Source organism: Schistocerca americana, chromosome X, assembly GCF_021461395.2.
Source record: "Schistocerca americana isolate TAMUIC-IGC-003095 chromosome X, iqSchAmer2.1, whole genome shotgun sequence".
Classification (NCBI taxonomy): Eukaryota; Metazoa; Arthropoda; class Insecta; order Orthoptera; family Acrididae; genus Schistocerca; species Schistocerca americana.
In genome coordinates this window covers 163783130-163796017 of record NC_060130.1, presented here as the reverse complement: position 1 = coordinate 163796017, position 12888 = coordinate 163783130, and the positions used below count along the sequence as shown (strand labels likewise).

Sequence of the window (12888 nt, the reverse complement as noted above, 5' to 3'; positions counted from 1 at the left end):
TCAAAGATACGTGCCCCTATGTGAATATTGGAGACTCAAATTTTGTGAGCTGCAGCCAAAGCACTGTGTTCTTGCCTATTCCAATGGGATCCATGCTGTTTGTGTGTGTGTCACATCAGAATTTTAAGTCAATGGTTGAAGGGTGTAAATTGAAATACCAAGTGTGAAGAACACACATAACCATCATAAAAACACTGTGTAGCATTTGTAACATGCAATCCTGCACTGCCAGCATGTTTTTTCGGTGCATGTCCCTACTGACAAGTTTTTCAAGACTGACTATCTGCTTGAACAGTATGGTACAAACTACATTGACGAAATTACATACAAGTGTTGGTTAACTACGGTAAAGGACTTTGTGATGAGGCTGCAGGGGCAGCAAAGAGATTAGCCACACCTGCTTTCGTTTTTGGGAGAATGTATAATTTTCTTAATTTCAGAAGGGGAAATTGGTGATACATTTATACAATTTAATTTTACAAGAGTTACTTTTTCAACATACTGCAGTGATTTTTCTATTGACCTGTTTGTCCCTATGCTACCTACCACATTTAAGACAAGATTACTGAATGCATCTGCCAACTGTGACTCATCATTTGTAGCCCTTCCATTCAGTATTCAGTTCAATAGTGTCCTTTTTTTTTTTTTTTTTTTTTTTTTTCCCCCTCCTGTTGTCCCGCCTCTCGTTTCACTGCATTCCATATACTGTATAGCCTTACCTGTTGCCAGAATTACTGATTTCTCACATTATGTGCATGTTCTATGAATTTTTAATCACTTTCTTGGTAATTCTCAGTAGTTTTTGTAGTGTGCAACTACTGCAGAATCTCTACTTGTTCTTGCCAACCGATACATTTCCATTTTTCTTTCACAAGATACTTTAAGCCCTGTAGTGATCACTGTTTGATGTCCTTCCTGATTATCATGGGGAAACCTATTTTCAAATAATTATATGAATTTAGCATGGAATATATTACATTTTACGCTACTATTTGGATCGGTGTAAATTTCATCTCAGGTCATCTCTTGTAAACTATTCTTGAAAACATCTGTCCTGGAGTCATCAATTATTCTGATTTCCACTGAGGAGTATCCATACTGTAAGGTACTACGTTATTTGTCCTACCTAACTGTGCATCCTGATCAAAGATAGCATTTGTTACTGGGTAAACAGCTATTTTCCAGCCCTGGGGTTCACCAAAGAACATTTTATCAATTAGTGTTCTACTGTCTTTATCCACCAGCGTTGGAATGTTAGTAACTGAGATCAAATAGTAGGAAAAAATAAGGCTTCCAGATCATTTCTGCTATCAGAATCCTTTCAAAAATCTACATTGAAGTCACCACAGACTATTCTTGCTGGTGTTGGACAGATAGCACACTAAGGTACCCAGACTCCTCATATACAGTTCACTATTTCGTAGTGGGGATGTATATACAGTTACAATTAAAAGTGAATTATTTTCACTACTAATTCACAAGCACACACTCCTTGTGATGACCACAACAAAATTTACTTGTTTCAATACTTTTAAACTATTGTTTCATCTTAATATAGGTAACAATTCCTCTTATCTCCATATTTGTTCTGGAAAGAGACTATCTGGTGGAAAAGTAGTACTACAGTGTTGGTGAATACTGCTCACATTAAATTTGTAAATATTGTTAATTATAATCAATGATGTTAGAATAGTTAGGAAGTATGTGATAATGAAGGTTTTTGTATTTTTGACATGTCCTATATTACATGTAGTTCACTGTACAACATGTAATCATACAAGATCAAATAAAATTCAATTCAATGAGTATGCTACTAGAGTGTAATCTTTTGTGTGTAGCTTATCTAACCCTGTAGTTATGTGGTGCTCAGATGGGCACAGGATGTCTACCTTTTCAGAGCTCTATTAGATGAGATTAGATTAGTTTTTCGTTCCACAGATCTGTGCTGAGGAGATCCTTGTGGATGTGGAACATGTAATTTAAAAAAAAAAAGAAAAAAAAAAGCTGAAATAACAATACTAATAGTATGAATATATACACTCCTGGAAATTGAAATAAGAACACCGTGAATTCATTGTCCCAGGAAGGGGAAACTTTATTGAAACATTCCTGGGGTCAGATACATCACATGATCACACTGACAGAACCACAGGCACATAGACACAGGCAACAGAGCATGCACAATGTCGGCACTAGTACAGTGTATATCCACCTTTCGCAGCAATGCAGGCTCCTATTCTCCCATGGAGACGATCGTAGAGATGCTGGATGTAGTCCTGTGGAACAGCTTGCCATGCCATTTCCACCTGGCGCCTCATTTGGACCAGCGTTCGTGCTGGACGTGCAGACCGCGTGAGACGACGCTTCATCCAGTCCCAAACATGCTCAATGGGGGACAGATCCGGAGATCTTTCTGGCCAGGGTAGTTGACTTACACCTTCTAGAGCACGTTAGGTGGCACGGGATACATGCGGACGTGCATTGTTCTGTTGGAACAGCAAGTTCCCTTGCCGGTCTAGGAATGGTAGAACGATGGGTTCGATGACGGTCTGGATGTACCGTGCACTATTCAGTGTACCCTCGACGATCACCAGTGGTGTACGGCCAGTGTAGGAGATCGCTCCCCACACCATGATGCCGGGTGTTGGCCCTGTGAGCCTCGGTCGTATGCAGTCCTGATTGTGGCGCTCACCTGCACGGCGCCAAACACGCATACGACCATCATTGGCACCAAGGCAGAAGCGGCTCTCATCGCTGAAGACGACACGTCTCCATTCGTCCATCCATTCACGCCTGTCGCGACACCACTGGAGGCGGGCTGCACGATGTTGGGGCGTGAGCGGAAGACGGCCTAACGGTGTGCGGGACCGTAGCCCAGCTTCATGGAGACGGTTGCGAATGGTCCTCGCCGATACCCCAGGAGCAACTGTGTCCCTAATTTGCTGGGAAGTGGCAGTGCGGTCCCCTACGGCACTGCGTAGGATCCTACGGTCTTGGCGTGCATCCGTGCGTCGCTGCGGTCCGGTCCCAGGTCGACGGGCACGTGCACCTTCCGCCGACCACTGGCGACAACATCGATGTACTGTGGAGACCTCACGCCCCACGTGTTGAGCAACTCGGCGGTACGTCCACCCGGCCTCCCGCGTGCCCACTATACGCCCTCGCTCAAAGTCCGTCAACTGCACATACGGTTCACGTCCACGCTGTCGCGGCATGCTACCAGTGTTAAAGACTGCGATGGAGCTCCGTATGCCACGGCAAACTGGCTGACACTGACGGCGGCGGTGCACAAATGCTGCGCAGCTAGCGCCATTCGACGGCCAACACCGCGGTTCCTGGTGTGTCCGCTGTGCCGTGCGTGTGATCATTGCTTGTACAGCCCTCTCGCAGTGTCCGGAGCAAGTATGGTGGGTCTGACACACCGGTGTCAATGTGTTCTTTTTTCCATTTCCAGGAGTGTACAATACATCACTTGTTTCTATTCAAAGATTCATCAATGGAGTAGGAGTTGGTCAATAGTAAGTCTTTCAGGCTCCTTTTAAACTGATTTTTATTTGTAACTAAATTTTTTATGTTTGCTGGCAAATTATTGAAGATAAGTGTTCATGAGTAGTGGACCCATTTTTGAATTAAAGTAAGTGCTTTTAAGTCCTTGTGCAGATCATTTTTGTTCCCGGTATTGTACGTATGAACTGAGCTGTTTGTTGGAAAAAAAGATATATTATTTCGGACAAATTTCATTAAGGAGTAAATATACTGAGAGGCAGTAGTTAGTATACCCAGTTTTTTGAAGAGGTTTCTACAGGACGTCCGTGAATTTACTTGACAAATAATACATATTACATGATTTTGGTCTCGGAAAACTTTTGTTTGACTTGACGAGTTACCCCAAAATATTATACCATATGACATTATGGAATGAAAGTAGGCAAAGTATGCAAGCTTTTCCATTTTTATGTCGCCTATGTCAGCTAACACTCAAATTGTAAATACAGATTTGTTAAGGCGTTTCTGCAGTTCTGTGGTGTGCTCATCCCAACTGAATTTATTATCAAGTTGAAATCCCAGGAATTTAAGACTGTCAACCTCTTCTATCTGCTCTTCTTCATACTTTATGCACATGCTGGGTGGAAACCTCTTACAGGTTCTGAATTGCATATAGTGAGTCTTTTCGAAGTTTAATATCAGTGAGTTGGCTTTAAACCGTTTATTAATATCCATGAAAATATCATTAGCAGATCTTTCTAGAACTACACTCTACATACTATTTATTGCAATACTTGGGTCATCTGCAAACAAAATGAACTCTGCTTCTGGCAGTGTAACTGATGAGAGATCATTAATGTACACAAGAAAAAGCAATGGCCCTAAGATGGATCCTTGTGGGACACCACATGTAATTTCTTCCCATTCTGATGATGACTGATGACTTAATTCACTAGTCCCTTGCACTGACATCCTTTGTTCCTGTTAACGAGGTATTACTTGAACCATTTTGCAGCACTGCCCGTGACAGCATAGAATTCTAATTTATTTAATAGGATGTTGTGGTTCACACAATCAAATGCCTTTGACAAATCACAGAAAATAACTGCTGATTGTAATTTGTTATTTAATGAATTAAGTACATTTTACCTGTAGGTGTAAATAGCCTTCTCGATATCAGAACCATTCAGAAATCCAAACTGTGTTCTTGATAATATGTTATTTGTGGTCAGATGGTTGAGAAGCTGCCTGAACATTACTTTTTCTAAAATTTTTGAGAATGCTGGCAAAAGTGAAATTGGTCTGTAGTTTGATGGTATCTCTTTATCCCCTTTCTTGAATAGAGGCTTAACATCTGCATATTTTAGTCAGTCAGGGAATGTCCCAATTATAATTGACTGGTTACACAAGTAACTTAGAATTGTACTAAACTCACAAGAACATGCCTTAATTAACTTTGTTGGTATTTCATCGTAACCACTAGAATGCTTTGTTTTTAAAGATTTTATTATGGAAGTTATTTCTTCTGGTGAAGTGAGTGACATTTTCATGTACCTGAAGCTATTTGTAAAGGCTAGTTTCAGATATTCAAGGGCATTATTTACTGACCCTGACAATCCCATTCTATCAGTAATGGATATAAAGTACTTGTTAAATAGATTTGCCACACTATGCCCATCGGTTACTAATGTGTCATCTACTCTTAATGCTATTTGCTCCTGTTCCTTTCTGGTTCTACCAGTCTCCTCTTTCACTATATCCCATATCGTTTTTATTTTGTTCCCTGAGATTGCTATCTTCTTCTCATAGCGCATTTGTTTAGATGTCTGAATTACTTTTTTTTAAATATTTTACAGTATTCTTTGTATTTAGCTAAATCATCAGCATTGGAGCTATTCTTGGTCAACAGATACATTTTCCTTTTTGTCTTACAGGAAATCTTTATTCCTTGTGTAGTCCACGGTTATTATAGACTTCTGTTTGATTTGAGTAACTTTTAGAGGGAAACAGTTTTCAAACATTGTACTGACATTCCAGAATGAGATTTTCACTCTGCAACGGAGTGTGCGCTGATATGAAACTTCCTGGCAGATTAAAACTGTGTGCCAGACCGAGACTCGAACTCGGGACCTTTGCCTTTCGCGGGCAAGTGCTAATCTGGCAGGAAGTTTCATATCAGCGCACACTCCGCTGCAGAGTGAAAATCTCATCCCCCAGGCTGTGGCTAAGCCATGTCTCTGCAATATCAATTCTTTCAGGAGTGCTAGTTCTGCAAGGTTCACAGGAGAGCTTCTGTAAAGTTTGGAAGGTAGGAGACGAGGTACTGGCAGAAGTAAAGCTGTGAGGACGGGGCGTGAGTCGTGCTTGGGTAGCTCAGTCGGTACAGCACTTGCCCGCGAAAGGCAAAGGTCCCGAGTTCGAGTCTCGGTTGGGCACACAGTTTTAATCTGCCAGGAAGTTCCATTGTACTGACATTGTTCATGAATGTGTTACATTTTTCATTCATGTCATGAGCACTATAAACACCTTCCCAGTTCATATCTTTGAGCAGTTTCTAAAACACTCAATTTTTGGTTGATTGACTACTCTCCTGTACTCAGATTTAGCAGTTTTGATAATCTGATTAGAATTTACATCTAAAACAAGGAACTGCATGTCATGATATTGTTCCTTTGATGTTATCAATGGCTGTCCTTGAGGATTTAGTGATCCTAGTTGGAAAGTTTACAGTGTGAGTTAGATTGAAAGACAACATTACTAACTGCAGTAAATGTTTACTGGAAGATTGCATTAGAAAATCTGTATTAAAGTCACCAGCAATCAAAATTTCTTTGTTTCTTCCTGTTAAATAACCCAAAAGAGCTGCTAGATGATTTATGAATAGATTATAATTTCCTGCGGGTGCTCAGTAAATAGTTACTATTGTATAGGGTCTGTTATGGAACTCTACTTCTGTTGCACATGCTTCTAGATGCTGCTCTAAACAGCATTTATTAATGTCAATGTTCTTGAATTTATGGCAGTTTTTAATAAATGTGGCAACTTCTCCTCCATCCATATCTACTCTGTAGAAGCAGGAAGCTAGCTTAAATCCTGAAATGTCTAACATTTCTATACCAGTGGTCACTTGATGTTCAGAGATGTAGATTACATCAATTTGGTTAGATGAATTCATTTCATCAATACAAATGAGTAGTCCATCAACTTTATTTCTGAGTCCCAGAATGTTCTGGTGTAATAAAGATAACTGATACTGCATACTAATGGGACTATAACTGCTTTGGCGAAGATGAACTGGCAGTTTCTGATTACTTCCTGTTAAACACTGTTTAAATGGAGGCTGTATGCTAAAATCTGACTCCTGTTCATCTGTTTTCTCAAATTGTGTGTGTCTGCCAGTCTCTCTTAAAACTCTATTTCTTTCCCCTTCCCTATCCTAAAAAAGGCATCCCTCTGACATCTGTGACCACTGGTATTTTACCACTTGTGACAGTGTCCCCCTTAAGTTTTCTCCAATGAATCCAGACAGTTTTCCCTTCCCTTTCTCTCTGAGGTGAAGGCCATGCCTAGTGTAGTGCCACCTATCAATAGTATCCACAGGAATCAAACCAATATGGGACCCTATATCCATCCTAAGCAGCCACTCCAACTCCAAATTCAACCTCCCGACGGAAGAGTTCAAATGAGGCCGATCATGGCGTCTCAACACAGACACAAATCCCACACTCGTATGCTTCGTTGCTGATGCTATCTTCACCAGGTCACTCTCTATGGAATATTCAGAGTCTCTGTCAATGCTATTTCCCGGACAACACACTATAACCACGGCATCCTCCTTTGTGAAATCTTTGCATAAAGAACCTACACCCTCTGTTACCTGACCCACATCTGCACTAGGCTTGAAAAAGTTTGTGACCTGGTACTCTGGACCTAGATTTTCCTGCAGTAGTTGGCCAACACCTCTACCTCTAAATTTTGCAAACAGACAAGAAGCTCTTCTACTGCATTAATCAGTTCTCAAATATTTTGATGAAATAAGCTAACCTTTACTTTTCTGTGCATACTTGAGCATTTTGTGTTATCAGATGTGACAGCCTCACAAGACTGAATCTAGTGACACCAACTGGAAGGACACTCTCTCGCTGCATCAGATCTGGTGAATGGTAACAATTAAATTGGCGACTTGTCAAATTAGAGACAACCACTTTTTTATAGTCCTTTCAATGAAGCCACACCATAAATGGTTCTTAGTATGACTACAATAACATAAAACATTTTTACAACATTACCTTGTTAATTTTATTTTTTAATAATTTGTGATCCATATTCATGTGTGCCTTCTGCATGGTAGAGTACCGATGCTGACAAATTATTGGGCGTGATGCCATCTTGACATTTACCATGTTTACAGCAGCATATTAAAGCAATGCAATATATTCAAGGTCAAATGGTAAGATCAGTTACCCTCAATGTGAAACTTCTTATATACCCACCATATTGCATATCAATGCAAAGTACTATTCATCAGTTTTTCAATGATAGAAGTTTCAGGATATAGAGAATGTTTGATAGAAGTCGTTGGCCTTGACCGGTGACACAGGAAACATATAATAAGTGCCATTCACACTGTGGCCACTATAATGTGATGTTATCGATTTTTTTCAACTGAGCTAAGCTACTAATCAGTCTGTCACCATAACTAGGTTTTTTCAATATCACAATCACTGGCTTTGCAAACTCACAACCAAACTGTTACCATCCAACCTACCCTATACCTCCGACTAAGCAACATATCAATGTGTCACCACGAACAGCGACACCCCCCCCCCCCCCCCCCCCCCGCAATTCGTTGGCTTCTCCAACCAACTACAAAACTGTGAATATATAAGCCGTAAGATGACGTGACAACAAACAAAAACATTATGTCATCAGCCAAAGCCATCGACTCTTACTGAACACTCCTCTTGACCCCAAGTTTTAGTGCTGTACCTGATTTAGAACAAGAATTATCATCTTTTATGTTGAGACAGATGAATACGTACATTTCACCCAATTTCTAAACTTTGCAGACCTGTAACTTTCTTCGCAATTGTCATATACCTGTGCAAATTGGTAATTTTCCATCTCTTACCTACATCATTGGATGCACCAAATTTGACAGAAATCTGACATGGTCAGACTGAAAATGTTGCTTTTCCACATTGAACTGACGCTGACTTATCCCGTGAAGTTCAGCAAGCCTTGATAAATATAAATAACTGGTGATGGAACTGACAACTGAGACTGTACACAAATAAATGCAATGTCACTGGTGTAAATACAGATTTGTTGTGGTCTTCAGGCCAGAGACTGGTTTGATGCAGCTCTCCATGCTACTCTATCCTCTGCAAGCTCTTTCATCTCCCAGAACCTACTGCAACCTACATCCTTCTGAATCTGTTTAGTGTATTCATCTATTGGTCTCCCTCTACGATTTCTACCCTCCATACTGTCCTCCAATACTAAATTGGTGATCCCTTGATGCCTCAGAATACGTCCTACCAACCGATCCCTCCTTCTAGTCAAGTTGTGCGACAAATTTCTCTCCTCCCCAATTCTATTCAATACCTCCTCATTAGTTATGTGATCTACCCATCTAATCGTCAGCATTCTTCTGTAGCACCACATTTTGAAAGCTTCTATTCTTTTCTTGTCTAAACTATTTATCGTCCACGTTTCACTTCCATACATGGTTACACTCCATACAAATACTTTCAGAGACAACTTCGTGCCACTTAAATCTATACTCGGTGTTAACAAATTTCTCTTCTTCAGAAACACTTTCCTTGCCATTGCCAGTCTACATTTTATATCCTCTCTACTTCCACCATCATGAGTTATTATGCTTCCCAAATAGCAACACTCATTCACTACTTTAAGCATCTCATTTCCTAACCTAATTCCCACAGCATCACCCGATTTAATTCGACTACATTCCATTACCCTCATTTTGCTTTTGTTGATGTTCATCTTATATCCTCCTTTCAAGACACTGTCCATTCCGTTCAGCTGCTCTTCCAGGTCCTTTGCAGTCTCTGACAGAATTACAATGTCATCAGCGAACTTCAAAGCTTTTATTTCTTTTCCATGGATTTTAATTCCTACTCCGAATTTTTCTTCTGTTTCCTTTATTGCTTGCTCAATATACAGACTGAATAACATCGGGGATAGGCTACAACCATGTCTCACTCCCTTCCCAACCACTACTTCCCCTTCATGCCCCTCGACTCTTATAACTGCCATCTGGTTTCTGTACAAATTGTAAATAGCCTTTCGCTCCCAGTATTTTACCCCTGCCACCTTCAGAATTTGAAAGAGAGTATTTCGATCCACATTGTCAAAAGCTTTCTCTAAGTCTACAAATGCTAGAAATGTAGGTTTGCCTTTCCTTAATCTATTCTCTAAGATAAGACATAGGGTCAGTATTGCCTCACGTGTTCCAACATTTCTACAGAATCCAAACTGATCTTCCCCGAGGTCAGCTTCTACCAGTTTTTTCCATTCATCTGTAAAGAATTCGTGTTAGTAGTTTGCTGCCGTAGCTTATTCAACTGGTAGTTCGGTAATTTTCACATCTGTCAACACCTGCTTTCTTTGGGAATGGAATTATTATATTCTTCTTGAAGTCTGAGGGTATTTCGCCTGTCTCATACATCTTGCTCACCAAATAGTAGAGTTTTGTCAGGGCTGGCTCGCCCAAGGCTATCAGTAGTTCTAATGGAATGTTGTCTACTCCCGGGGCCTTGTTTCAACTTAGGTCTTCCAGTGCTCTGTCAAACTCTTCACGCAGTATCATATCTCCCATTTCATCTCCTTCTACCTCCTCTTCCATTTCCATAATATTGTCCTCAAGAACATTGCCCTTGTATAGACCCTCTATATACTACTTCCACCTTTCTGCCTTCCCTTCTTTGTTTAGAACTGGGTTTCCATCTGAGCTCTTTATATTGATGCAAGTGGTTCTTTTTTCTCCAAAGGTCTCTTTAATTTTCCTGTACACAGTATCTATCTTACCCCTAGTGATACATGCTTCTACATCCTTACATTTGTCCTCTAGCCAACGCTGCTTAGCCATTTTGCAATTCCTGTCAATCTCATTTTTCGGATGTTTGTATTCCTTTTTGCCTACTTCATTTACTGCATTTTTGTATTTTCTCCTTTCATCAATTAAATTCAATGTCTCTGGTGTTACCCAAGTATTTCTACTAGCCCTCGTCTTTTTACCTACTTGATCCTCTGCTGCTTTCACTACTCCATCTCTTGAAGCTACCCATTCTTTTCTATCGTACTTCTTTCCGCCATTCTTGTCAATTTTTCCCTAATGCTCTCCCCCAAACTCTCTACAACCTTTGGTTCTTTAAATTTATCCAGGTCCCATCTCCTTAAATTCCCACCTTTATGCAGTTTCTTCAGTTTTAATCTACAGTTCATAACCAATAGATTGTGGTCAGAGTCCACATCTGCCCCTGGAAATGTATTACACTTTAAAACCTGGTTCCTAAATCTCTGTCTTACCATTATATAATGACAGAGGGCCCATAATACTATTTTACAACACTGACAAACTTAAAGCTTTTCAGGTGCCCAGGGTGAATGTAAACTGACACGAAAAGGAACAACCATGTAAATCTTGTATCAATATGTTGACCATCATATAGCAAACTTGAAACAATGAGTATAATGATGCCCAGCCCCATCCCCCAGAAAATTAAGAAGAATCTTGTATACCTCATTCCCGTGCATTACTTGCTAGCCAGCTGTTGGTACAACTCAAGAGACTAACATAACTGAAAGGTTTATATCAAGCAGAGCATTTCTGACATAATGCACTAGACAGTGCTATACATATTCATCATACACTATGTACACGATAGCTTTAATATATGAGAACCTGTTCTCCCAGATTAGACCTACTCCTTGTCATACATACATTCACAATGGAATGTAAATTTTAATAAATTACGACAAACAATACAATAAATCACAACACTTTTCCAAGAAACATATGAATTGTGGAAAATATAACATGTTAATCTTTGTTCCACAAATCTGTCATTATATCAGCTCACCAATCAATAAGCAGACAACGACAGAACCAAATGTTCCTAAACCTCAGACAGACAATGAAATATCTCTACTCAATTCAAATGTTTAGACAAACACTTTTTCACGCCTTTGACATTACTTTCATCATATAGCAACTTGGGATGTATACAAATACCTCAAGACATGCCACAATAAATATCAATATGTCTTGAGGATATGTGCTCAGCTTTTCCCCTGCACACTTACCAGTGGGGCTTGTCATTTCGTGATTTGATTTTTATAATATATTATTCTATATTCTTTCCCACGGTGTAACGGTGTCCTACAACACACTAGAAAATTGGTGGCAAAATACAACATGGCCCTATCACCATATTTTCTTACAACATTAGGCGTGTTAACAGGAAAAGCTGCTTTCCTATATAATTTTATGAATATTTAGTAAACTTAAACAAAGATGGCCTACAATGAACTGAACGAAAATCAGTGATAAACTGAACGGTCTAAATAATAAACAGACGCGCAGACAAATTGTCGGGTAGTTCCACGATCAATAAATAGGGAATAAGAAATAAATCAGGCTGGCCACTATGTTCGTAGTCTCGGTGGCGTCGCGTACAATACAAAATCACAAAACAGTCATAATCATGTATATGTTCTGTTCAAGCTGGTTCCTAAAAATCACAATGGTATCCAATGTCACTAAGGAAAATAAATGTTGTAGTAAAACAAACAATAACATTAAAAATAAGCCTGAAATTCCCCGACACAGAATGGCCGGCTAAGCACAACGGTTAAAGCATAAAGTACATATTTTAATTTATTTACTTACTGATCCAGTCATCCTTACTCATCTTTATCCGAGTGCATTAAAAACAAATACACAAAACACTACAAAACCACAATAACAGCTTCCTTTTCTATATAAACTTCCACCGACTTCGCGCCCAAATCAAATCTTGTAGGAACAACAAATACATAAGCGTCGTAATCGATAATCGAAACAGACGAATTCGTCGACCAAACAATTACAGGTGCGTTTACATTGCAGTTAGAAACATGTTTCTGCGCCCAACATCGTTTTCGAACAAGTATAAAAAAAGTTTGCAACAATGTTCGTTGTTTACATCCTTGTCCAATACACACTAGCGACTAACATTCCTGTATGTGTATTCTCATCGCCAGTTATACCACAGTATAACAAATATGTTAGACTGTGGTTGTACTGAAGCTAGCGGCAAATATTTCACGTTTAACCTTTAACTAACATAGTGGCTGTTAAAGTAAATTATTTCTATTAACGTATTTAAAAAAAGA

At 39.6% G+C, this 12888-nt stretch overlaps 1 protein-coding gene across 1 annotated transcript in view; it reads right to left on the bottom strand.

The window, feature by feature from the left end:
* The window catches only part of LOC124555175, a 247777-nt gene extending 235230 nt beyond the window's left edge, over positions 1–12547 (bottom strand). Inside the window, exon 1 of the mRNA XM_047129001.1 lies at positions 12404–12547. Within this exon, the coding sequence (XP_046984957.1) occupies positions 12404–12425 (22 nt within the window). The 5' untranslated portion in view covers positions 12426–12547. The remainder of the gene's footprint in view (positions 1–12403) is intronic.
* Positions 12548–12888: the final 341 nt, after the last annotated feature.